The sequence below is a fragment of the Dermacentor albipictus genome, chromosome 1, assembly GCF_038994185.2.
Source record: "Dermacentor albipictus isolate Rhodes 1998 colony chromosome 1, USDA_Dalb.pri_finalv2, whole genome shotgun sequence".
Taxonomy (NCBI): domain Eukaryota; kingdom Metazoa; phylum Arthropoda; class Arachnida; order Ixodida; family Ixodidae; genus Dermacentor; species Dermacentor albipictus.
The window spans coordinates 429,914,488-429,938,891 of record NC_091821.1 but is presented as its reverse complement, the minus strand read 5'-3'; the positions used below and the strand labels follow the sequence as shown (position 1 = coordinate 429,938,891).

Below are 24,404 nucleotides of genomic sequence, written 5' to 3'. Positions count from 1 at the left end.
TGCAAAGAATCAAGGGCATCATCGATACGGGGCATCGGATATACATCCTTACCGGTGATCTTGTATAGCGCGCGGTAGTCAACACAAAATCGCACCGATCCATCCTTCTTCTGCACTAAAACGACGGGTGATGACCAAGAACTGGCGGAAGGACGTATGATGTTTCTTTTCAGCATATCGGCGATGTTCTCTTTGATGATTTTGCGTTCGGCCAGAGAGACTCGGTAGGGACGACGGCGTACAATAGTCTGGCCATCGATATCAATCGGGTGTCGATACGATGGAAGGCAGCGGAAGTCTGTCCGAGTGACGAAGTATCCATATCAAAGGAGGCCTGATGCTTCGTGAGCAATTTTAGCAACGCTTCACTCTGAGCTAAGGTCAAGACTTATCACGAAAGCAACGGCAGGTGAAGCAGATTTGCCCTGTTGAGGAAGAGCTTGCGAGGTGGCAAGAGGAATCAGGGAGACTGGTTGGGTATCCACAAAAAGGGTCCCTGCGGAGCCTTGAGGAAGGAGGATTGTCTCAGTGGTCGCGTTTAAAGCGATGATTAATGCAGAGCTTTCTTTGAACCGCGCCAGGCAGGAAGCGAAGATAATCTCACGGAAGAGACAGCGGCCGTAAGGAGGAGTGATGAACACGTCGTAATTGGTGATGTCCGTAGAAGAGAGACTTATGATTTCCTCTTTGCGCGGAGGCAGTACAGAATCGGCAGCAATGAGAAAACGCAGTCGTGGCTCATCGGCACTCCCGCTGCAATGAACTTTCTCGGTCATATGGACCACACGTTCACGGCAAGAAATTAAAGTGGAGGCTGGCGAGAGAAAGTCCCAACCTAAAATTGGTTCATGAGCGCACGGGAATAAAATCGCGAACTTAATGTGATGACGGATACCATCAATGAAGACACGTGCTGTACATTGGGCTGATGGTCGAATGATTGCTCCATTAGCAGCAATCAGGGGTCATCCAATATAAGGCGTCTTCACTTTTCGCAGACGAGAGCACAGGTCCGCACGCATAACAGGTATAGTAGTTCCCGTGTCGGTCAGAGTTAACAAACGCACACCCTCCACAGACACCAATAACATGTTCGAAGGACTTTCAGGAGGACTTGGAGCATTTCGCGGCGATGCAGTTTTCCCTCCAAAAACTGCACTGGTTAGTTTTCCGGTCGCTGGACATGGAGTTGGAAGACAGGTGGAAGTGGCGAAAGAGAACGTCGGAGCGGCGATGGGGAGCGGCGTCTCGAGGCACGTGTGTTGTGTGCGGTGTTGGCGAAGTCGGCCGGAGATGGAGATCGGCGAACGGGAGGATTATCGTCATAAGTGCGGTAGACGCGAGGAGGTGGCTCATCGCGTTCAAAGGCAGCGTAACCATGACGTTCGTCTTGGTGGCAGCGTCGGCAAAACCGGGAGATATGTCCTCGAAAACGGAAGTAATAGCAGATAGGCCTCGACGGACGCCAGGCAGAATAGTAAGGCGGGTTCGGAGCTCGGGCGGCTAAAGGTGCCAGGTGATCGTGAACAGGCGCAGGTGGTGTGATTGGAGACGGCGCGGCTGACATTGCAGCAACCTGGGCGTAAGAAGCCGGTTGTGAGCAAGGAGAAGCGTCGGTATGGTGGGCGTTCTGCAGGGAGGCCAATTCCTCCTTAATAATGCCGCGCAGGTCAGTAGAAGCTGGTTGGACGTGAGCGCTGCAGCAAGGGGATGAGCCATGCGCTTGCAATTCCCAGCGAATTATGGCTCGAATTATAGACCGGAGCTCAATACTGCTTGCCAGGGGGTTGTCGGAATAGTCCGGTTGCAAGTGGATTGATTGTAGGGCGTCGAGGCGCTGACAGACGGAGACGACGTCCGACACCGTCGAAGGGTCTTGAGCGGCGAGCGCGTTGAAGGCAGTAGATCCTATGCGCTTAAGAAGGTGTCGTCCGCTGTCAGGGTCTGGCATGGCACTGTCGTCATGGCGGCAAAGCCCGAGGATGTCCTCAATGTACGAGGTATACGAGTCGCCATAATGCTGGACGCGCTCAGACAGCCTCTTTATCGCAACTTCCGAACGAACCGTGGGTTTGCCGAAAACCCGCCGTAGCTGCTCCCTGAAAGACGGCCAATCACGGAAGTCTCTCTGTGATTCACGAACCATGTCTTGGCTACTTGAGAGACGTAAAATGGTACGTTGTTTAACCTCGATGTCTCGTTCCAGTTGTTGTATTCGCTGACACGATCGTAGTTGTCGAGCCAGTCTTCAACGTCCTCAGCAGGCAAGACAGAGAAGATTTCAGGATCGCGATGCCGGTTGTTGGCAGGGCTGGGAGTGGGGGTGGCTGGCACTTGAACCGAAATGGTGGACGCTGCGGTCTGGTCTTGCGACATGGCGGCCTCTTGGTGTTAGCAGCGTCCCGAACGTAGCTCCAGGAGAGATCGTGAAGTGGATTGAGGTCGAAGGGATCTTAAAGCTCCTCCACCACATGAAATACCACAGTCGAGACGCTTTATTCCAAGAAGGAAAAATTGCGCCGATGTAGAAACCAACACGAGCCGATGATCGATGATGACTTTGTACTGATGAACAGGAAGTCCGCATAAATGCGTACAACTTACAATATATATATGTATATATATATATATATATATATATATATATATATATAATTTCTTTTCACAGTATATACTTAGGACCGAGAGAGATTGGGCTAAAGGTGTTGCGCAACACCTGACGAAGACCCAGCCTCCCTTCGGTAGTTCAAGAACATGTGGTGGCACCATAAGATTTATAAAAAACGTTACAGAATGTACAGAATTACGTCTGTGTTTAGGTCTTCCTAAATTTGTTGCAAATTCTATTCTTTATCTAGAATCCCGTGTTCCGCCACTCTCGTGCAGGTTCCGGCTTTTGACGGTGCAGACGTTCTTAAGGATTTACGAATCAACACTGCGTCATTCCCAAATAATCTTTATTTCACAACCTGCGTTGTTTTTCGGTGTCATCTGGCCGCGCCTACATAACCCGCAAATTATATTCGTGCAAAAATTACTTGACTCTTTGGGCGTGCGCATATGCGATGTTCTTCCTATTACCGACAGAGCTGTTGCCACGGATATTCAATTTGATGACATCTTTCCTAATAATGCAAAATTACTTCCACACCGTATTCTAGACGGTATATTACAAGACCATCTGAACAACCTTCAAACAAACGTTGTAATTTCTACAGATGCTTCACAATGTGAAGAAAAGTCAGGTGTAGGAATATTTTCCCCGATTCTCGATTGGACATTTTCTCTTCGGCTGCCAGATTTCATACCGATTTTTTTAACCGAATTCATGGCCTTGGTGCTGGCATTACGCAAATTAGAACCATCAATTACGTCAGCCGTGATAGTTACTGATTCTTTATCATTGTGCTCATCCCTTACTCCTTCTAGTGATTCTCGCGTGATAAGGACATTTCAATCATTGGTACCTGGTTACTTGAGAAGCGTGCGTTTGATTTGGGTGCCCGGCCATAAAGGACTAATCATTAATGAAATTGCAGACTCTCTAGCCAAGGCATCGATAAGTGGCCAGATTCTTCCTTGCTGCCCTTTGACTGCTTATGTAACTGCAGCTAGATTTCGCAGGAGTATCACTATACAGTCAGTATCAGGCTCCGCAATTACTAACTCTGTGGATTACGGACATCTCCTGCACCCTTGGAACAGAGATTTTTGCCGAACACGGAAAATTGAAGTGTCCATCACGAAGCTGCGCTGCCGTATACCTGCATTGAACTTCTACCTCCACAGGTCTGGTCTGGTCCCCTCACCATTATGCTCATTCTGTGGCGAAGCGGAGACAATCGACCATTTCTTGTTGTCTTGCAGACGTTTTTCTATTATAAGAAAACGACTACTTGAAATCCCGCTTCGCTCTATTGGTCTGACTTTATCAGTGCCTGTGATCCTATCTTTTGGAGCCTCCATTGTTGGGTTCAGCAACAGAAATGTTTGCTTGGCGATCCAAAATTACCTCATTGAAACTAATCGATTTCCATGTTAGATTGATCGTTCTCCCTCCCAACCATAGCTTTCTTTTATTTCTTATCTTTTATTAATTATTATTGTTATTATTATTATTATCTTATACCCGGTTTTCATCTGATTATTTCCTTTTTTCTCCAAACACAAAACGTTTACTTTTAAACTCACACGCCCAAATTGTTAACTCCCTTGTTATCATTATTATTTTAGGCACCTAATTAAACCGCCCGATTCTTGGCGAATCCCCCACTGCGGGTATGTGCCACGGCCATTCAGGACAACAACAACAACAACAACAACAACAACAACAACAACTAAGCTAGTTGGTAAGGATTCATTATACAAAAAAGGTGAAGCGACGTTCGTGTTGTCCACTTCTCTACTCTTGTGTCCTGTCTGCAAGCCTCACCTTTTTTGCATAATGAAAAGTTACTATACTGGTTTACACCTCTCTTAATAGCAAACTGTATAAAAGGTAAGGATATATATATATATATATATATATATATATATATATATATATATATATCAACTGTGGCACCCTCCCTAGTTCGTGGAAAGAAGCCAGGGTAATTTTCATGCCAAAGCCAAACAACCCACTTAGCACTTCAAATCTCCGACCTACATCACTAACCCATTGTCTCTGCAAGACACTTGCAGACGTCATCCTCAACCGACTCAGTAACTTTATGGAAAACGACAATCTTCATCCAACACAAATGGTGGGTTTTCAAAAATCTATCGCATGCCAATCCATGCCATCTGGACCTGCGTAAGGCGTTTGACAGTGTAAATCTAGTTATACTTCTGTTCAAAGTTTATGACCACAGTATACGTGGTACGGCATTATATGTAACGGGGATTTACATAACGAATCGTTACCAGTTTGTTTCTTTTAATCAGGTGACTTGCTGATTTCTCAAATACAGACTGGCGTGCCACAAGGATCCATACTTGGTCCTGCATTATTTAACCTTTATATTAGTGACCTTCCTAACATTTCTTAGTGACCTAATATCATCATGTATGCGGATGATACTAACCTTTCATTTGCTAATTTTTTTCCTGCGATGCTTAGAAAAAGAAACAAGTGATTAATTTTTTATCTAAATGGCTGTACATAAACAAACCATAACTGAATGTCAATAAAACGATGCAAGTGTATAATATTTAAACCGGTAAATAAACCATTGCTTGCTAATGTAATTACACCATTTAAAACAAAGCGGCTAGAACAAGTAAGAAAGCAAAAGATTTTCGGGGTAAGGTTTCAGGAGAACTCCTGGGAGAATCATGGAAACAAGCTGAGCAATGAACTTAGAAAAGCACTAGGCGGTATGTATGAAAGTGGGGACCTAATACCAGTGTGGCTAAAGAAAGCAATATAATATGCGCCTTTTTACTCGAAGCTAACTTACTGTGCCTTGATTTGGGGAACAACCGCAGCAGAAACTATGAGAAGTTAATAAACCTGCAAGAACGAGTAGTCCGAATTTTTATAAACAAGATGATTATGGGGTTTTACGTGCCAAAACCACTCTCTGATTATGAGGCACGCGGTAATGGAGGACTTCGGAAATTTCGACCACTTGGGGTTCCTTAACGTGCACCTTAACCTAAGTAGACGGGTGTTTTCGCCTTTCGCCCCCATCGAAATGCGGCCAGTTTTTCTACTGGACGCATTCTACACTTATATAGGGTGGCCAGAAAAACTGGCCACCCTCTATACGCAATGCCTCATGATTTCGAGCGTACCGGAATCTTGGAAAAACGCTAACGTAATCCTACTCCATAAGAAAAGGGACACCAAAGACTTGAAAAATTATAGACCGATCAGCTTACTGTCCGTTGCCTACAAAGTATTTACTAAGATAATGGCAAATAGAATCACGAACACCTTAGACTTCTGTCAACCAAAGGACCAGGCAGGATACCGTAAAGGCTACTCAACAATAGACCATATTCACACTATCAATCAGGTGATAGAGAAATTTGCAGAATATAACCAACCCTATATATAGCTTTCATTGTTTACGAGAAAGCGCTCGATTCAGTCAAACCTCAGCAACATGGAGGCATTATGGAATGAGGGTGTAGACGAGCCGTATGTAAAAATACTGAAAGATATCTATAGCGGCTCCACAGCCACCGTAGTCCTCCATAAGGAAATCAACAAAATCCCACTAAAGAAAGGCGTAAGGCAGGGAGATACGATCTGTCCAATGCTATTCACAGCGTATTTACAGGAGGTATTCAGGGATTGGGAAGAATTGGGGATGAAAGTTAATGGAGTATACCTTAGTGACTTGCGATTCGCTGATGATATTGCCTTGCTCAGTAACTCAGGGGACCAATTGTAATGCATGCTCACTGACCTGGAGAGGCAAAGCAGAAGGGTGAGTCTCAAAATTGATCTGCAGAAAACCAAAGTAATGTTTAACAGTCTCGGAAGAAAACAGCAGTTTACGATAGGTAGCGAGGCACTGGAAGTGATAAGGGAATACATCTACTTAGGACACGTAGTGACCGCAGATCCGGATCATGAGACTGAAATAATCAGAAGAATAAGAATGGGCTGAGGCGCGTTTGGCAGGCATTCTCAGATCATGAACATTAGGTTGCCATTAGCCCTCCAAGAGAAAAGTCTTACTTACTTTGTAAGTAAGACTTTTCTTTTGTATTGGTATCCTTTGTCTTACCAATACTCTCGTATGGAGCAGAAACCTGGAGGCTTACGAAAAGGGTTCTGCTTAAATTTAGGACGACGCAACGAGCTATAGAAAGAAAAATTATAGGTGTAACGTTAAGGGATAAGAAAAGAGCGGATTGGGTGAGAGAAAAAAACGCCATTTAATGACATCTTAGTTGAAATCAAGAAAAAGAAATGGGCATGTGCAGGACATGTGATGAGGAGGAAGATAACTGATGGTCATTAAGGGTTACGGACTGGATTCCAAGGGAAGGGAAGCGTAGCAGGAGCCGGCATAAAGTTAGGTGGGCGGATGAGATTAAGAAGTTTGCAGGGACAACATGGCCACAATTAGTACATGACCGGGGTAGTTGGAGAAGTATGGGAGAGGCCTTTGCCCTGCAGTGGGCGAAACCAGGCTGATGATGATGATGATGATGATGATGATGATGATGAAATGCGGCCGCCGTGGCAGGGATTCGATCCCGCGACCTCGTGCTCAGCAGCCCAACACCATAGCCACTGAGCAATCACGTGGGGTCTCTTAAAAACAATCATGGTAGGCCGCGTGACTTGCCCATGCATAAACTTTCTGGAAAACATTCGTTGATCCGAGCAAATCAAGCTTCTTATTATAGATTACTCTTGCATATAGAAAACCCAGACTCCATGTTGAAAGCCTACCCACTTCTCCTCAATACCGATTACGTAACCAAATCAGAGCAATACCACTTATGCGTGCCGACTACAGACGTCGGGTTCTAAATTATCAAATACCTAGGCCACTAAACATCGTAGAAAAAAATTAATTTTATGCACCTCATTTGAAACAATGTGTAAAAACATTTATTTTACATTATCAAATTACTCATCAAGAAAATGCTATTGTGCTAACATTTTATGCACTATATACGTATTTTTTAATCTGCGCTGTAATTGGAATGTACAAGAAAACAAAAAGATTTGAAGCATAGAATGTATTTTCGTGTAGTAATTGTACAATGTACAAACTATTTTTTTCTTTGTATTTTTTACCTCGCGTGCACTCACTCATTCTTGTGCTATATTTGCTTTTTTCCTGCATTGAATATTATAAGCAAGAGCCTCTGTCAGGCCACATGGCCTTTAGCTCATGTTTCCTCTTTCTGTATCAAGGAAAGAAAAAATAAACTTCAAATTAAAAAAATTATGTCGTGCTTCGAAGGAAGCGTGACATCATTACACCCAACAGCAGCCTGGATACGCAAGCAATTATGAATCTGGACCTCCACGTAGCCTTCAATAACGTTTCACATTTTGCCATTCTCCGAGAGCTTAAACGTAATAGTTCTGCGGAAACCTGCAAGGTGTAGTGAAGTAACTATTAAGGGAAAATGAGACATCCACCCAATCGTAGCACTTGGTACAAAGGAAACCCATACGGGTTCCTCGAAAGAAAAGCTTCGCAGTTGAAAAAAAATTCGTCCTGGTCCGGGACTCAAACCCGGGACCACCGCCTATCTGAGGCAGCCGCTCTACCATCTGAGCTAACCAGGCGTCAAACTAACGTCAAACTCTTGTCTTTGCTTCGAGTTGTTGACAAATTCGACTTCGCTCTGCCATCTGCTAGCCACCTGGTTAGCTCAGATGGTAGAGCGGCTACCCCGGATAGGTGGTGCTCCCGGGTTTGTGTCCCGGACCAGGACGGGGTTTTCTTCAACTGCAAAGTTTTTTTCGAGGAACGCGTATAGGTTTCCTTTGTAGCAATCGCTACGATTGGGTGGATGTCTCATTTTCCCTTATAATGCGAGAGCTTAATCTCACAGGAGTTGGCGGAAAGACGTGAGACTACACAGGTACCTTCTCAGGCCACCGTACCGCAACCATACACATAAGCGCAGAGCAATCTCCCTTGTACGCTTTGGGCAACTAGAGCACGCCAAAGGCTCAGTGCTCTCTCCTTTCCTTTTTAATCTCTCTCTGATACCGTTGGCGCGAGCACTGATATCTATTCTTGATCTCAAGTTTTCGCTCTGCGCCGACATCACTGTTTGGACGACTGACAGATCCGATGGTGAGATTCAAGGCACTCTGCAGGCCACAGCCAACAGGGTCGTTGGTCATGCAGGGGCCATGAATCTCAGATACTCCCCTCAAAAACCCTAGCTACTTTTCCTGTCATCCCACCGGGGAGCCGAAAAACGCATATCTAGTATACAGCTCGTCCTGAACTCTATCCCTGTTACTAGAGTGCAAGGGCCCCAGGTGCTTAGTTCACGCATTCAAAGCAACCGGCTCAACACATACGCCCTACATACACTTCACACCACAGTTCGTCCCACCCTGCACCTTCTAGGGCGGGTCTCCAATGAACATGGCGGACGAAAGGAGGCGGACCTCCTCCACTTGGTCCCCGCTTTCGTATCAGCAAGATTACATTCGCAACACCCTATTTACATTGTCTTAAATCATAATCAGATGAGATCGGCACTTTTTTACGCAAGATATATAAGTTCGCTCTGTGGAGTCCCCATACTGACCTCCACTGAAAGGATCATGCTTATACTGGCCCCTTCAACACACTTACTGAACTCACAGAAGCCCATATCACACCCCAGTATAGCAGACTTTCTAACACCATGACAGGCCGCAAAACTCTTCCTATAACTACGGCACCCATCATCAACAATAAATGCACCATTCCACGCCACATACGCGAGAACCTCTACATTCTCCCACTTCCTAAACACATGCACCCTATGTAGCACAAACAGTGCAGGAGGCAGAGAGCAAAGGCTCTACAAAAAAAATCACCTCCTTAGGAGACGTGCTGTATGCTTATGACGCCGATTATGGTAACAGGAATCATTATGCGATATGAGACAACTGTCACTGCGAGGTCGCTGCGGCCGCCTCCATTCCTGGCTCTTCCTCGGAGGAGGCGGAGGAGGAGGCTCTGGACGTCACAATCCCAAATTCATTAGTTATCGTTACCGACTCCAAAACAGCCATACATAACTTCGGAGCCGGCAGGGACTCTAGACCAGCCCTTTCCCTCCTTTTGGCCCATGCTTTCCATCAAACTGTAGCATTAGACTGGACTACCACGCATGCGGGCCTTGCCGTGAACGATGCAGCTCATGTCAGTGCCCGATGTGCCCCACGCAAGCATCGGATGTGTCGAACCTCGCTACGGAGGAGGCGCAGTTTACAGTACGGAATCCACTTATTATCTACATCTGCACACACAACCGATTACATCGTTTAACCTTTCCACCGCTCATGCGTAAATCCCTGCGCAGGTGCGAAGTTCTATGGCGACTGCTGGAAACTAGCACCTTTCCTTCCCCTTAGATCCTCCACCGCATCCATCCCTCCATTTACCTTTCTGCCGCTTGTAAATTCTGCGTCTCTCGCAGAGCAGACTTAGACCACAATAAGTGGGGGTGCACATCCTCTTTCCTCAAACAATAAATGTCTAGTGAGGAGCAGTAGCAGGCTGCCTTGCGCAGCTCGAGGCCCGAGCTTCAAGAAGTCCTCTTGGATAGCGCTGAGAGGGTAGACGAGGCTTACTTCAAGTAGTTCCTCTCGCCCCCCTTTGTCCCACTGCGCCATTCCTTTTAGAGAGGGCTAAATAAAGTTTTTAATTAATTCATTCATTCCGCAACACCGTATGGTTCTCGCGGCGCCAACCTCAAACACGAGCGCCCGTGGACCCTCGCAAGGCTGTTCTCTCGCTTCAGCGCTGATCGGAGCAGGTTGTCAAGCATTTTAGTTAATCTGCACTTGCGTAACGTGCCATACTGACCAAGGATGTTCTGTAGTGACGCTTTGAGAACTGCTACAAGATTTGAAACTGCACTAATTGGTATTCCATGTTAATGCGAAGTCAGCTCTTCGGTATTTCCGGTTCTTTGTCCCGGTGTGCGCTGTAACTCACAGTGATGTCGAGAACATCTGAATTCTCTGACACCTACTGCTGTGTCATCATTAGGCATCCTCCTGCGTTTGAGCGCAGTTGCGTTCTAAGCTAACGGCCCATGATCGTCAAGAGACGATAAACACGCAAAGAAATATGGCTGAAGCTGCGCGTCCTTGCTCATCATCCTGTACAGATTTTAATAACATATCCAGGCTCACACAACATCATGGGCGTAACGTATGCGCGTGCACCACGGTTACGAACACAGTATTGACTTCAAGCGAAATCGGAAACAAAACAACGAGTCATCACTTGTAAGTTACAACCATAGGTTCAACCATGTGAAGGCAACGTCCATTGTCCGAAGTGCTCCACTTCTCCGTTTGCAGCGCCTGCCCACCAACTGCTTTGGACGTGCTTTGAACCGAACGAAGTCCATCATTGCGTGTTCAATGGTGTGAAGATGAGAAGTTACCAGCCTGAAGTACATGAACGGTGACTCACGGGCAATACATTTCATAAGTCGCTCTTGAAACATCTACATGAAACGGGACTTCATGCTTATATTTCAATTCATTTCCACATTAGTGCGCCTAGCAACCGAGGCGAATTACAAAAACAATTGTCTGCATCTTGTTCGCATTTCATTTGACTACGATAAGGGCCTAATTAGCACCGTCGAAGCAAAGTAGGCCTCCTGTACCTCCACTTTCTTCGATTCAGAGGCCTAAAGTGCTGTACGCATAATAAACCAAGACGAGTTATAGCTTCGGGAGTTGTTGGCTCTTGATATTACACTTTATGCCACGTGGAGTATCAACGTGCAAGTACGTTTTAGTCGAAACACACATTCACTTTGGAGGACAAGCGCTTATGACATTCCCCAACCCTCGCAAAGTCCTTCTTTGGAAGGCACCAATGCTTAACTGCTTAGTACACTGAAGTATGAATAAGGTATACCAATACAGCTTTAAATATTGTCTTTTATAGTAAAAGAAATCATGCAAAAAAGAAGTCCTTTAGAACTGTGTCATATATAAAGTGAGTTTTCGGGCAACCGCAGTAGGAAAGCCACATAATGCTACTGTAGTGCTTGAAAACAAAACCGATGGTAGCATTACGGTACCTCTCACATCCCCTTTAAATATCAGGCAGCGCATAGCATTCGATATTACAACAACCACAAAGCAATATACCTGTTTTCACCGCAGAAAAATTGGTAGCTTGCTGAGTTTTTCTTTGTCGACACCTGCAAACAGATGTGGCACGCAGTAGGAGGAGCGCAGCACCCATTGCAATGAAGCCGATTCAAGTTTTCCTGTTTGGCGCAGCTCACCTTCATACGTACGTGTAAGTATGTGATTCAAATATCATTATTTTCCTTTTATACTTCGCCCATAGGCATACTGATATTTGTGAGCTTGCGCACTGTTCGTTTTCGTCGGTGCTTTTGAAGGTGCTTTGATTGTAGAAAGCGGAGCGACGTTGCACAAACTTGAAACCTTCAGCGCTTTTCTTTTTTTTTTATGTGCGATCGTTGCTTTTCTGCGTTCACTGTTCCTGTTTCTCTATTATCATGCTTTAATTCATTATGCTATGCACCAGTATAGAAGCATCGCAGCGAAGGTCAAATGAGTTGTCACCACGTGATCGCAGGACTTCATATATAGGGACCTGTGGGGACGGACGTTTCAGAAACAGACGTCAGCCGCAGAGCACATTCGTATTATTTGAAAGCGCAAGAAAGATAAGAGATCAATATCATGCCTGCCAGCACCGCCGTTCACCTTACGGCAATATTCATCCATGCATTACTCGCGGCTAGCACGGACACATACGACAGCGCCTGCGATGCGAGCCCGCTAAAGACATTCGACCTGACGAAGGTAACCGCTATTCAGCGTTTATGTCTTAATTACATCTCTGTCATTGCTGATTCTCCATTACCTTCAAACTATGTAATGGTACCGGGTGAGTCGACTACAGCTTCAGTCACGCCCCTGTACAGCCGAATTTAGATATTGTGCCACTGATTGTCCACCTCAATAATCCGTTCTTACAAACGCGCGCACAAGAAAACAGACAAAGAACAATGTCATCTTAGGTGATTAAAAATAGAAACTTACAAGCGCATAATTATCATTTGTTCGAAACGGTTTTTTACATGTTTCAAACAAAGAAGTTCGTCAAGAAAGAACTAGCAACGCCTGCTTTATGTGCGATAGAGTTTGCCGCTGGCAAAACTGTTTAGGTACTCCACGTGATATAGAAGTTACATACAAAGAAATAAAGTGCCTCGGAAAGGTTGGTCAACCTTTCCGAAGCCCTTCATCCCTGTTTACATAACTTCTATGCCATAGCGTGCTACTCTATCTGTAGGCCCTCTTTATGATGGGTAGTCCACAGTAATTTAATGTCTGTCTAAATTTAGCGCATTGGCTCGAACAGTTAAAACGTTTTGCCACGTGAGTGAGTTTTTTTCTTTTCACCCAGCCGTCAGAAAGACGTAAAAGTACGACTCCCAACCGATGCGGTGACATAGCAAGAGTTCGTCTGTGCCAATCGCTTTGAATTTGCTGGCACCGATTCTCTTTTATTTTTTACGCTTTTTTCTGTTACTGCATTTACTTTTCTGTCTCTATTTCTGCGAGTGGCGAGTGTGGGGATCGCAAAGTGGTTATAAATTCAAAAGTGAAGCTAGCACATTCCCTTCCCAAACAGGGGAACCTCACCTTCACTTTCGAGGCATTACACCACTTTCGAATTCGAAGTTGGATCATTTAGTTATTGGGTGACGACAGGTCATCTTGAATCACATTTTTATGATGCAGCCATCCACTGAAAGGTCATCTCGCCGATATACCAGTGTAGCGTAACTACAGTGTCCTGCCGTACAGAGCACAAGGTCGCAGGTTTGATGCCCAGCCATGGTGACTGGGCATATAGCATAGTTTGGTAAGATGACCGTACACCCAGCTTTCAGTGCACTTTTGATGTATCCAGATGGCACAAATTAATGCGCAGTCACGCCTGCTCTCTCTGCCCCTGCGGGGCTTTGGTAGGTTAATTTCAGCAGTCCTTGAGTGTACAACGAGTAAGTTGCTCTAGATTTGCTCTGGCTGCCTCTCGCGCGTGGTAATGAGCAAAACAAAGTGCTTCCAAGCACATTCAAACGAAAAAGAAATATAGATATAAATAAGTGTATGTACGATAGGAACATAATTCGGGTTCTAAAAAACTGTTAGTCGTCCGACTACGTCTTTTGGAACATTTTTCATAGGCGAAAGCTGCTCAGCATATACTGCGGTACACGCCATCTCTGCGTGGCTTAAAGCCATTTCGTCTGTGCATTTAGTGGTATGGGCCGTACCTGCTAATGCGTTTAGTGGAAGCACTTCTGAATTTAGGAGCCTAACCCCCGTATTTAGAAATTCGGCCTAACTTGAAGCCCACGCTTAACTTGGTGAATATAGCGCCTGGCGTGAACGTGCCCATGGAGCTCATTGCCCTTCCTTGGGCGCGTTCATGGGGGGCGGGGCGGCCACTTGAACAAGTCAGGAATGGGCTTCGAGTTAAGGCCGCCTTCCTGAACTACGGGCGTAAGCCTAGTCTATTCTAAACTTTCCATCCACGAATTGCCGCTTTGTCATTTCTAGCGAAAAGGTATCGCGAGGTGGGACGGACATGTATAGTGCACCTACAGACTGCAGTACATTTAAGAAGGTAACGAATTTCTGCTGTAAGATTCAATGCATGCATGTTCTCTTAGCTTTTAAGCATGAGAAGCGAGTGGCTCCCGTTGTCAGCGACCTTCAACTGATCTTGAACCAAAATCCAGAGCAGTCATCCGGGCACTCAAACGAGAAAAGCGGGGCATATTACGAAAACGAAACGCGATCACTCGGGCAACCAGACAAGACCGCATTACTTACGCTAGTTACATTACAAGCAAGTAACAAAAAATATTGCTTCCGAATTTGTCCTAATGTTTGTTTATGATATCACTCAAGCTGTAACTTCTGGTAGCGTGAAGTTTTATTCGTCATTTGCAATAGCGACGTTCAAAAGGCAGATACAGGTCACTAACTATACACTTGTCATCTTCTGGCGTTGAGTGCTCTTTTCAACGCCAGCGGTCCGTGAGTCCCGCGGCGGCTCCGGTGCGCCGGCAGCGTCCGGCGCGCCGTGAATGGCTGTTTGACCGAGACGAGACATGCAATGAGAGAGATACTTTTAGTGAGGAAACTTTTATTGACTTAAACGATTTACGTGCAGTGGTCGGAGACCCTTTAGTCCAAGATACCTGCTGGCCTCGGCGGCCCGCTTGACCTGTTTTATAAAGGACTGTTGTCCCGCCAGGTCTGAACTGGTTAGCTGTGCCTCCCATTGCTCCATTGTGTGAGGTTCTGTCTTTGACAGGAAACTATTGCGTCCATATGAACCAGTGCACAGTATGACATGGTGCGGTGTAGTGCGGTGGGGTGTGCCGTTGCGAACACGCACTACACCCATTTAAAGATTGTGGCTAGTATCATCTCCAATCAATCTGCTTTTCCGGTAGCCATTTTCGATTACGGGAGAGCCAGGATTTTTAAAGCGAAGCTTTTATGTCTCACCGATTCGTCCGTGAGAGCCAAAAACGCACTGCTGGAAAGCCCACTTACACATCTGCGTAGAACACTACATTTTACATTCGCAGTACCGCGCAAGCGTCGACTGAGCGGCCGGTCAGTGCCTGATAACGGCGCGAAGCGACGAGCGCAGCAAGAGTAGCGCATGCGCGCAAAGTTCACTGGAAGCGCAAGTTGCGTCTAATAGGCATGACACCACCCCTGTCGCGATTAACTGAGCTTCCCTGACTATCAGAGACAGAAAGTGTGTGTGCGTGCAATCAACGGCTACATGATCTAAAATAAAGGCTATGCAACATAACGAAATCTATCTTCATTCAACTTCAACGTCGAAAAAAATAATCTGAAACAAGCAATCAAATCACATACGCATAGCATCGGGTCGCTTAGCATTTCTTGGGTTCGTTGCGCGGTCGTTGGACTTGAACTTTGATTCAGTTTGCATTGGGGGAAAGCTCCGCGTTCAACCATCTTTCTTTAGGAAAGAGCTGGTGATTTTTTTATCTGCTCTTTCGGTCGCAAAGTACAAAAATGCAGGCTCTAAAACTTTGAGGTCGCATTTAAAGTCACTTGGTCCCTTTTTTGTTCAGCAGTTTTTCTGCAATTGAGGAACTTCGCCGGAACTACAGAAGTCACTGCATTCGTGCAAATGTTTAGCTTTACTTTCCGGTACAGATTTTGTGACAATCTCGGCGTTCAACAAGCTAGGAATACAAGTGACGATGATAATGATAATGATAATGGTAATTCATCTAACTTAGAAAGTTAGACTAAGTTAGAATGTTAAAAAACACTGCGTGCACGCATGAAGGCGTACTCATTATGGAGACTTGAGCGTCAGATACAGGTAGCGCCAGTACTGGCGTTTACATGAAAGCGCCAACTGGCGCATCGCACTACATCCCGTCAACTTTCTAGCGCAGCGTATTCTCGTAAACGGAGCTAATGCACTAGGAAAGCGCGTCACATTAGTGCGCCAGACAGGGGTGGGTTGAGACGAGTAAGCCGGCTTTCTGAGTCGGGTGAACCGTAACCCGTAACGAGCTTTCCTTTCCGCGGTGATTCCACCGATGACTCTCGTGAAACTCGCTAAACTTGTTGCAGTCCGTTGTCGTGTTCTTAATTCATAATCTAACAAAGCGCAGATGATGAACTGTGGTCTGAACGCCAATGCGTACGCGATTTGGATTCCGCCAACTGGGTGCCCTTACTGTCAACGCGACAGCATCGACAAATCGCCAAAAGGCGAGTTCACGTGCTACGCAACAAACTCGAGCGCTGGCTGCAGCATGACACCGTAAGTACAGCCATCGTGAAAAACAATGACCCGTGGAAGAAACTGTGCTCCAGTTGCCCAGAAACGCATTTTTGCGAAATTGAATTTTCCTTGTTCGCGAGGTACCGATGCGAAGCATTCTTGGCCTCATTCCGGTCATCTTGCGGTCGGTATATGTACAGTCGCGATCAATTTGAAGGTGATCACTCGAGCGGCGACCGAAACTAGGAGCAGCGCCACGTTACGTCATCGCCGTCAGTCGAGAGGGAAACATCAGATAGCTCCCCTCTCTATCTTTTGCTGTTCCCTGAGCAGCTGTCACTCTCGTCACTCCGGCAGCAACTGCGCATTTCGCGACCGGGCGCAAGGGCAATTGACGACCGCGGCTTCATCTCGCGCGCCATATACGGAGGAAAGTGGGGAGGCAGCGCGGGAGGGAGAGGGGGGCGGGCGGTGGCTTTTACTCCGCCAGCAACTGCGTACTTTGCGCGGAGACGCGCGGTCACGCGTGCCGTATCTTGAAAGCGATCTGCAGACGGCTCATACTTTTTGTGCGTGTTTTCCCGCCGCTGTTTGCGTTCGAACGATAGGCAGCATGGCTGTCACTTCGCTCGCTGCTGCTGCCGCGCTTTCTCACGCCAGCGCTTTGACAGCGAGTGTCCGCGGTCATCGAGTGTGGTGTGTTCATGTTTGCCTCTGCGCGCTACACCACGCTTGTTAATTCAGTCAGTAAGCGAATGCTTCCAAGTTTATACGGCCAATAAAACTACTATCCTTACTTTATATAACTGTCTACTAATTTGCTATGGCAATCGATGCTTCGCCTTTCGGGCGAAACTGCGACTTTTTAAAGATCGCAAGCAATGACTACGCGCTCCTTGGACCTGGAGTCAATTATTTTGACCACCCATGAGAGAGCTATCTAGACGTGATTGCGAGAGGTTTGGAGACACAATTCAAGACCTGTCGTCCTCCCTCTCCTCATAGACAGGGCATAATAGAAGATTTCGAAGAGATTTCTTTGTCAGAATTGCCCTACGTTGTTTCATGTTTACCAGCTGCAACTGCAAGTTCTGATGTACTCATTACTAAGATAGTTATAATTTTGTTTGAAGGCGCTCCTAATGTTTTGTTAGGTGTCATAAATTATTGTATACAATATGCATGGATCCCTCCTGCGTGGGACACTCGCGAAGGTGATTCCACTGCTTGAAGACCAAAGCAAAGGGTACGATCTAGACAATATTCGGCCTAGTTCACTGACATTAAATTTTGTAAAACTAATAGAAATATTAATATACGCGCGTATAATTAAATTGGTGACCACAAGAGAATTATTGAGACCCTCCCTAATTGGATTTAGGCTAGGAAGGTCCACCTAGATAGCCGAATTCAGTTGGCACGTTGCCACAAACAAGGTGTGGCTCTAGTTACACTAGAAAGTTCTAAAGCATACGATAGAGTGGAATACCCTATTTTAATAGAGAGGATGTAGGATGTTGGATTACCTGTAACGTGGGCTGCCGAGTTCTTGCGGGGCAGGGATTTTTACTATGTGCGAAGTGAAATTTGATTCGGAAAATTCAGACAAACTGGTGTAGTTACGGAAGGCGAAGTTTAATGCCCGCTTTATTCAATATCTTGCTTAGCTCCATTCCTTGTCATTATAATTTTACACTGATATAGCGTAATAGCGTAATAATGACATAGCGCTGATTTTACGTTTACGCTGATATAGCGTTTTTTGCTTCGGCAAGTGATATTGACACTGTAGGAGCACTTACATGAATACTTATCCGAGCTAGAAGCAAGGCTGAACGGTATCCGCATGTCCCATAATGTAAATACGAGTGGTGTTCTGGTCTTTCCTTTACAAGACCAACTTATTATATCCCTTTAATAACGTCATTCAATTATTCCACAAGGAGAAAAAATCCGGTATCTTGGAATTATTTATGATGGAAACTAACTGGCATGAGCATACTGAACATGTAACTTCAAGAGCTTCCCGTGCAATGGGGATACTGAGAAGGGTGAGCAATAATCAATGAGGCATGCACAGATCACACACTGATAGTCATTTACCGCTGTATATCCGACCTATACTATAGGTCGGCTATGTGTTATTCTCCGGCGCCTTTGCTTATAAGCTATGTCCGCTAGTTTTGCTAGAACGGGAAGCGCTCCGCTTATGTCTGAGGCTACCAGTTTGTAGCAAACGCCGTGTTCTACAATGAATAACGCCTACTTTCCCTTGAAATGAGACTTAAAATACTCCCCGTTCAAACATTCCTAAGGCTCTGTGAATCTCCACTAAGGTCCCGGTCGATCTTCATCAATCGACCAGCTCAATTTTTTGGAGTCTCATGGCCTCGCTTTCACACATCACCAGTGATGAAAACACAATCGTTAAAGAGTCCTCTAAATTTACTTATAAATGACGTAATCACGGTAAGCAGTATCGCCAAGTCATTGGTTATTACTTATGACGACATATACCCCAACAATGCAAAGGAGCTTCCCTGGCATATTCTTAATGGCTTACTCCAGGATCACTTGGATCAGCTTCACACAAACGTAATTATAGCAACGGATGCTTCGCAGTGTAAGGAAAAAGGCCGGAGTTGGCTTTTATATTATCTTCGTTGTATTGGGCTTTTTCTGTCTCCCAGACTACACTCCAATATTCCTGGCAGAATTGCTACCTGTTGTCCTAGCATTGCGTAAGCTACAGCTTTCCACGACAACCACGGGAATAATCGCAGACTCTTTATCATTGTGCACCTCTCTTCCTGCTGCCGGCGAGTCGCACATATTCAGAACTTTACACTCAATCGCTGCAAGTCATTTGCGGAGTTTGCAATCAGTATGGGCACCTGGACACAGAGGCATATATTTTTGAACAGTTTCGTCAAGGCTTCCATTGCAGGCCCTGTGTTTACCCTCCCTCCCATGACGGGTTTCATTGCGTCCCTCAGATTCCAGAGGTGCACCCCTTTTTGAAGTCAAAATCAAATGTAACGTACTCCAAGGAACTGTACCGCTTACAATTCACTTGGGGCAGGACATTTTCCAACTCGAGACAGACAGAGGTACGTGGCATTAACGACACTGCGCTGTCGAGTCCCACCCCTAAAGCCGTACTAGCACCAATCTGGTCTGGCAATTTCCCCTTTGTGCCATTTCTGCGACACATTAGATACGATTGATTATTACTTACCGGCCTTCCCGCGTTTTTGTTCCCTGAGAAAAGGGACATTGCAAATTACAATGCGACAGCACGGTGTGCCACTGAACTCTCCAGTGTTGCTGTCTTTCAGAGCTTTTGTGCTTGGACAAAAATTTATTGTTGAAAATAACCAATTTCACTGTAATCACATTATTAATTTCATTCTTCTTTCACTGCCTCACTTATAAATACTAACAACACGTTTTATTATTAAATATATATACATATTTTCTTGCTTTCTCTGTGGTCTATTAGAATGGCTATTTACTGAATCATATTCAATTTTACTCGCTTTAAGTTATTCATCAAAATTATGGATTTCTAATTTATTCGCTCAGCGCAAGTGTAAAATCTTCCCGACTCTCGACCAGTCCCCGTAAGTGGGTATGTGGTAAAGACTTTAATGTTATCATCATAATCAAATTAAAAGAATGAAATACATGGCAATGTAAGCGTTGTGCCATTGCGTAGCATGGGCGCTCGCAAACACGTGGGCGCGCGCCATTTTCCTCGCCAAAGACGCATGAATGAAATGGCAGAATTTGTAGCGTTTCAGTAACGGCTTCACGAAAACTTCGCTTCACATAGATTCCAAAATGTAGGTTGGATCTGCTCAATTTATTTATCTCTTTTCAGCTACACCTATGCTCCTGTGAATGGTAAACACTACCTCGAGAGGGACATCGGAAGTGGAAGTAAGGCAGCTTCGTTCGATTTCACTAGGTTCAACCTGGCTTCTCTTTCTAGAATGAAAGCTCGCGAACAAGTGTGCTGCTGTATGATTTGTTGGAAAGTACGTAATAAATAAAAAAGAGGGAATAGACTACTCTAATCATCATCATTATCATCAGCCTGGTCACGTCCACTGCAGGGCAAAGGCCTCTCCAATACTTCACCAACTGCCCCGGTCATGTACTAATTGTGGCCATGTCGTCCCTGCGAACTTCTTAATCTCATACGCCCACCTAACTTTGTGCCACTCCCTGCTATGCTTCCCTTCCCTTGGAATCCAGTCCGTAACCCTTAATGACCATCGGTTATCTTCCGTCCTCACTAAATGTCCTGCCCATGCCCATTTCTTTTTCTTGAGTTCAACGGATGATTCATGGATGGATGACTCTCAAGACGATTACAAAAGAAACTCACTTAAGAAGGTCGAGAATTATTCTATTCCTTCATTAGGGTGTGCGTGACTGCGTGCGTACGTTCGTGTTACCATGGGAAACAAGTGTTATAAATGTTATCTCTCTTTTCAATCTTTTACTTCTTTGATTTTCAATGGAACGACAATGCGTTTTTAGAACATTTGAAGTACGGATACCTTGAGAGTACTGCTAGTTTTAGGCGTACTGCTAAGTAGACGTGAATTCACTCTCCTCGGCGTCGATTTCACAATCTCCGCACGTGCTTTAAAGTGAAGAGTAAAGTGAGTGAGCAGTTTTTAATTAGATGCTTGGACATTGTAAATTGTCGCGCACGAAAAGTCTGCTTCGTCAGGTAATCTACCTGTACAGGGTGAATTGTGCTATGGGGTCCATGCAATTTTTTAAGCACCTCGAACAAGAAAACTGCCGGTATAGTGCGTCTACTTCTTATATTTAGATGCTGCATAACTGATTGTGACTTCCTGGGTATGAAATTCTAATTTCATTTCCTTTACTTTCAGAGAAAACTAGGTCGGTGATCCTGGACACTGACAACTGCAAGTACCTAGTTCAGATCGAGTGTTACCCAGATGGATCAGGTATAACAATATCAATGAGATATCGCTCAGCATAATTTTGTCTTTGAGATATTTGCTTCACTTGTAACATATGTAACATTGTGCTGCTTTTTGTTCCCGTTACTTCCACCATAAACGAAAAAGCGACTACCAGCAGTTAAGAGAAAATCTGGCAGATAACTGAAATTCACAATCGAATGCTACGTTTAGCCAAATCTTTCTCGCGTGTTTTCACAATACAGACCCTTTCCACGTTCCCGTATCTACACTTTATGTAAACGCATTTATTTCCGCATGTGCATGTGTGCGTGGGCGTGCGTGCATCTGTGATCCAGCGCGTCTCAAAGAATAATGTAGCCACAGTGTAACTGCCAAAGTCCCCTTGACTGCATCGCAGAAAACTTGTCGCCGCTGCACGTTGCTGAAACACCACCTTCTCAGCTTTCTTTTACGTCGAGGAAAGTTTGGGCAGTCAGCGGTTTTATTGTTCGAGGAAATAAAAGCTGTTACATCCGTTGCATCTGTTAGCGAACAGGGTGCCGCATAGGAGAGCTAAGTTGTTTTTTCCTGGGTAATTCTTGGCAGCGGCTCCCACGTCAGAAATTGCATGTCTTTATAACGTTTTACGTCCCAACATTACCTTTTGCTCTTTCCTCTCGGTCTGTTGAGTTTACGTTTATAACTTATAAAGTTTGCGCCCAATACGTTTCCTTGTAATATTGCCCAGTTCCTGCGCAGTTTGCGTATTATAAGTGTCGCGCATTGTCTGTGAATAGCACAATTCCAATGTTTGTCAGTGAATAGCAGAACGCTATCCATGTTGTTACGATCGTCTTGTGGGTTTCTTAAACTATGCACTGTTTTTATACCACCCTATAGATTAGCTACGGTGCAGATGTTACGAGAGGGCACGTTAGAGAGAACAATGTATATAAATTTCCATCCCGGAGCACCCGTCCAAGCCAGCATGGCGCAGAAACCGACCACAGTTTGTACAGGGCACTGCGCACGTAATAATGTCGCACTGTATAAATGGTCTATATGGTGCAAAAAAGAAACAAAAGTTATACAGAACCAATCGACGATGATTGTCAATATAAGCGAATAGCCCAAACGAACGAAAGAGCGAGCAAGGCGACAGCCAGGCGGCCAGCAAGACGAACCAGTGAGCGACAGGCTCGGAATGATGGTTAGCACACGGATTCGCCTAAACTTTGTCTTTCTGGCTTCAGTGAGAGCAGAGCATCGCAAACAATGACAGAAGCTAGCCTAAAGAATAATGGCACAAAACATAGGTCAACTAAATTATACAAGAATTAGCACTAGTCTAGATAACATTGATGACAAAACCCAAGTTTTTAAAGGCTGCGCAAAATGTAAAGAGCGAGAGAGAACTATTTGTTCCGGAAATATTGATAAAAATGTTCCTGCTTCAATGGAACGCCAGCAGCTGTAAGGCATGCGAAGTGAAGAGAGAAGATCTCAAAGGCGACCTTGCCAGCAGCAGGGATAACGAGAATGTGTGAACCGTTCTTGTTTTTTAGGGAGTACTATAGCCCGCTAAAACATGCAAATATGCGGATAAACGAATAACACCTGATTTCCAATTTCATTTCTTCTCTCCTGTTGCAGTGTGGCGGTACGTTACTTACAAGGCCTCGTGGACGCAATCTGAGGTCAATGCCTTCAAGAAAAGGGTTCAGCAAACTTCATCTCTTTCGTTCTTGAGATGCTTGACGTTCAAATGCTCCGTGGGCACACCGTGAACACCTCTATAGAATCAGCTTACGATTCTTGTCTTACGAATCGCCTTACGATTCTATTAACTGGCCAGCCACTACAACAATGTAAGTGCGAGAGAGAGAAAAAGGGAGAGAATTAAAGTTTATCAGTGCTTCCAATTTTCGAGCCTTGAGTCCTCCACGTCCTCAAAAGAAAATCTTCCATAAATTGGAAGAATTGGAAAACGAAGCCTTATTAAACATATTTTTAAACAAACAGATGTTCGTTACTTTCTCTGCGGGACGATGCTCAACTACACGGCAAAACACTGAGACCAACGGAAAAACCGCGGCTGTTGTGCTCATGTACTATAGGCATAGGCAGTACAACGTTTCGGATGTTGCGCATGGCGTCAAACCTTGCTATGCGCGCCTTGCACGAGTCGCATGAGACTTACGCACCGCAGCTACCCTCCTGCGTGTAGCAGCTGTCAGGCTGCCATCTGTCTCCAGAGTGCGCACAGTCCGGCGCTGCGGTGTTCGATATGCCTAGTTCATGTCCGAGAAAGTCCTATGCGCTACGTTGAAAATACGTGTCTTTCTCAGCACCTGTTCTGCGAGAGGACTTCCACTAGCACGTGATTAATGTCATGATGTTGATAATGTTGTCCCACGGCCGTCACCGTTTTGTGAACTAAAATCGCGACTTTCGGTGATCCCGCGTGTTTAATTAAGTAGTAACCCCGTAGCCTGGTCGGCTGGTTCCCGACCTCCTGAAGGCAGATGACGTCGTGGGGGTATAGGTGATTTTGGATGAAGAGTTGGAGTGAACTTGCCTTCTTGTTGAAAGAGCGCCAGATCTCGAGGTGTTCGGGCGCGCTGCGTGTGGTGTTAGCCATTGCTGACGTTCATGCCACCACCGTCGCAGTTGTCGGCGTCCCTGACGTCACCCGTGTTATTTATGTGCCTGTGCGCCTTGATGCGTGGGTTGCTGATCTCGTCGCAATAAGCAATAATTCGATTTGTCCGTGTTCAACGTTCAACCAGGCGAGTTGGAATTTATAACAATAGAGCTCAATAAACGACTACACCGAATAAGGAGGACGGGAAGAAATTTAAGACAAATTTAAGAAGCGTCTGTGTCGTCGCTTACTATAGCGTCGTGCACATGGAAAGGTTCTCTTATGGTGAAGGACATGCAACGGCAATCG

At 45.3% G+C, this 24,404-nt stretch overlaps 1 protein-coding gene across 1 annotated transcript; it reads left to right on the top strand.

The window, feature by feature from the left end:
• Positions 1-1,963: 1,963 nt before the first annotated feature.
• On the top strand, positions 1,964-23,288 carry LOC139054308 (uncharacterized). Its single transcript, XM_070531128.1, has 5 exons — positions 1,964-2,000; positions 11,873-11,963; positions 20,386-20,444; positions 21,416-21,493; positions 23,105-23,288. The coding sequence occupies exons 1-5, from the start codon at positions 1,964-1,966 to the stop codon at positions 23,236-23,238; spliced, it is 399 nt and encodes a 132-aa protein (XP_070387229.1). The 3' UTR covers positions 23,239-23,288.
• The last annotated feature ends 1,116 nt before the right edge of the window (positions 23,289-24,404 follow it).

Coding starts and splice junctions, on each gene's coding strand:
- LOC139054308 (XM_070531128.1), top strand. CDS start 1,964: ATGGCGGCAAAGCCCGAGGATGTCCTCAATGTACGAG. Junction 20,445..21,415: donor GAGGGACATCGGAAGTGGAA/GTAAGGCAGCTT, acceptor CTTTACTTTCAG/AGAAAACTAGGTCGGTGATC. Junction 21,494..23,104: donor GTGTTACCCAGATGGATCAG/GTATAACAATAT, acceptor CTCCTGTTGCAG/TGTGGCGGTACGTTACTTAC.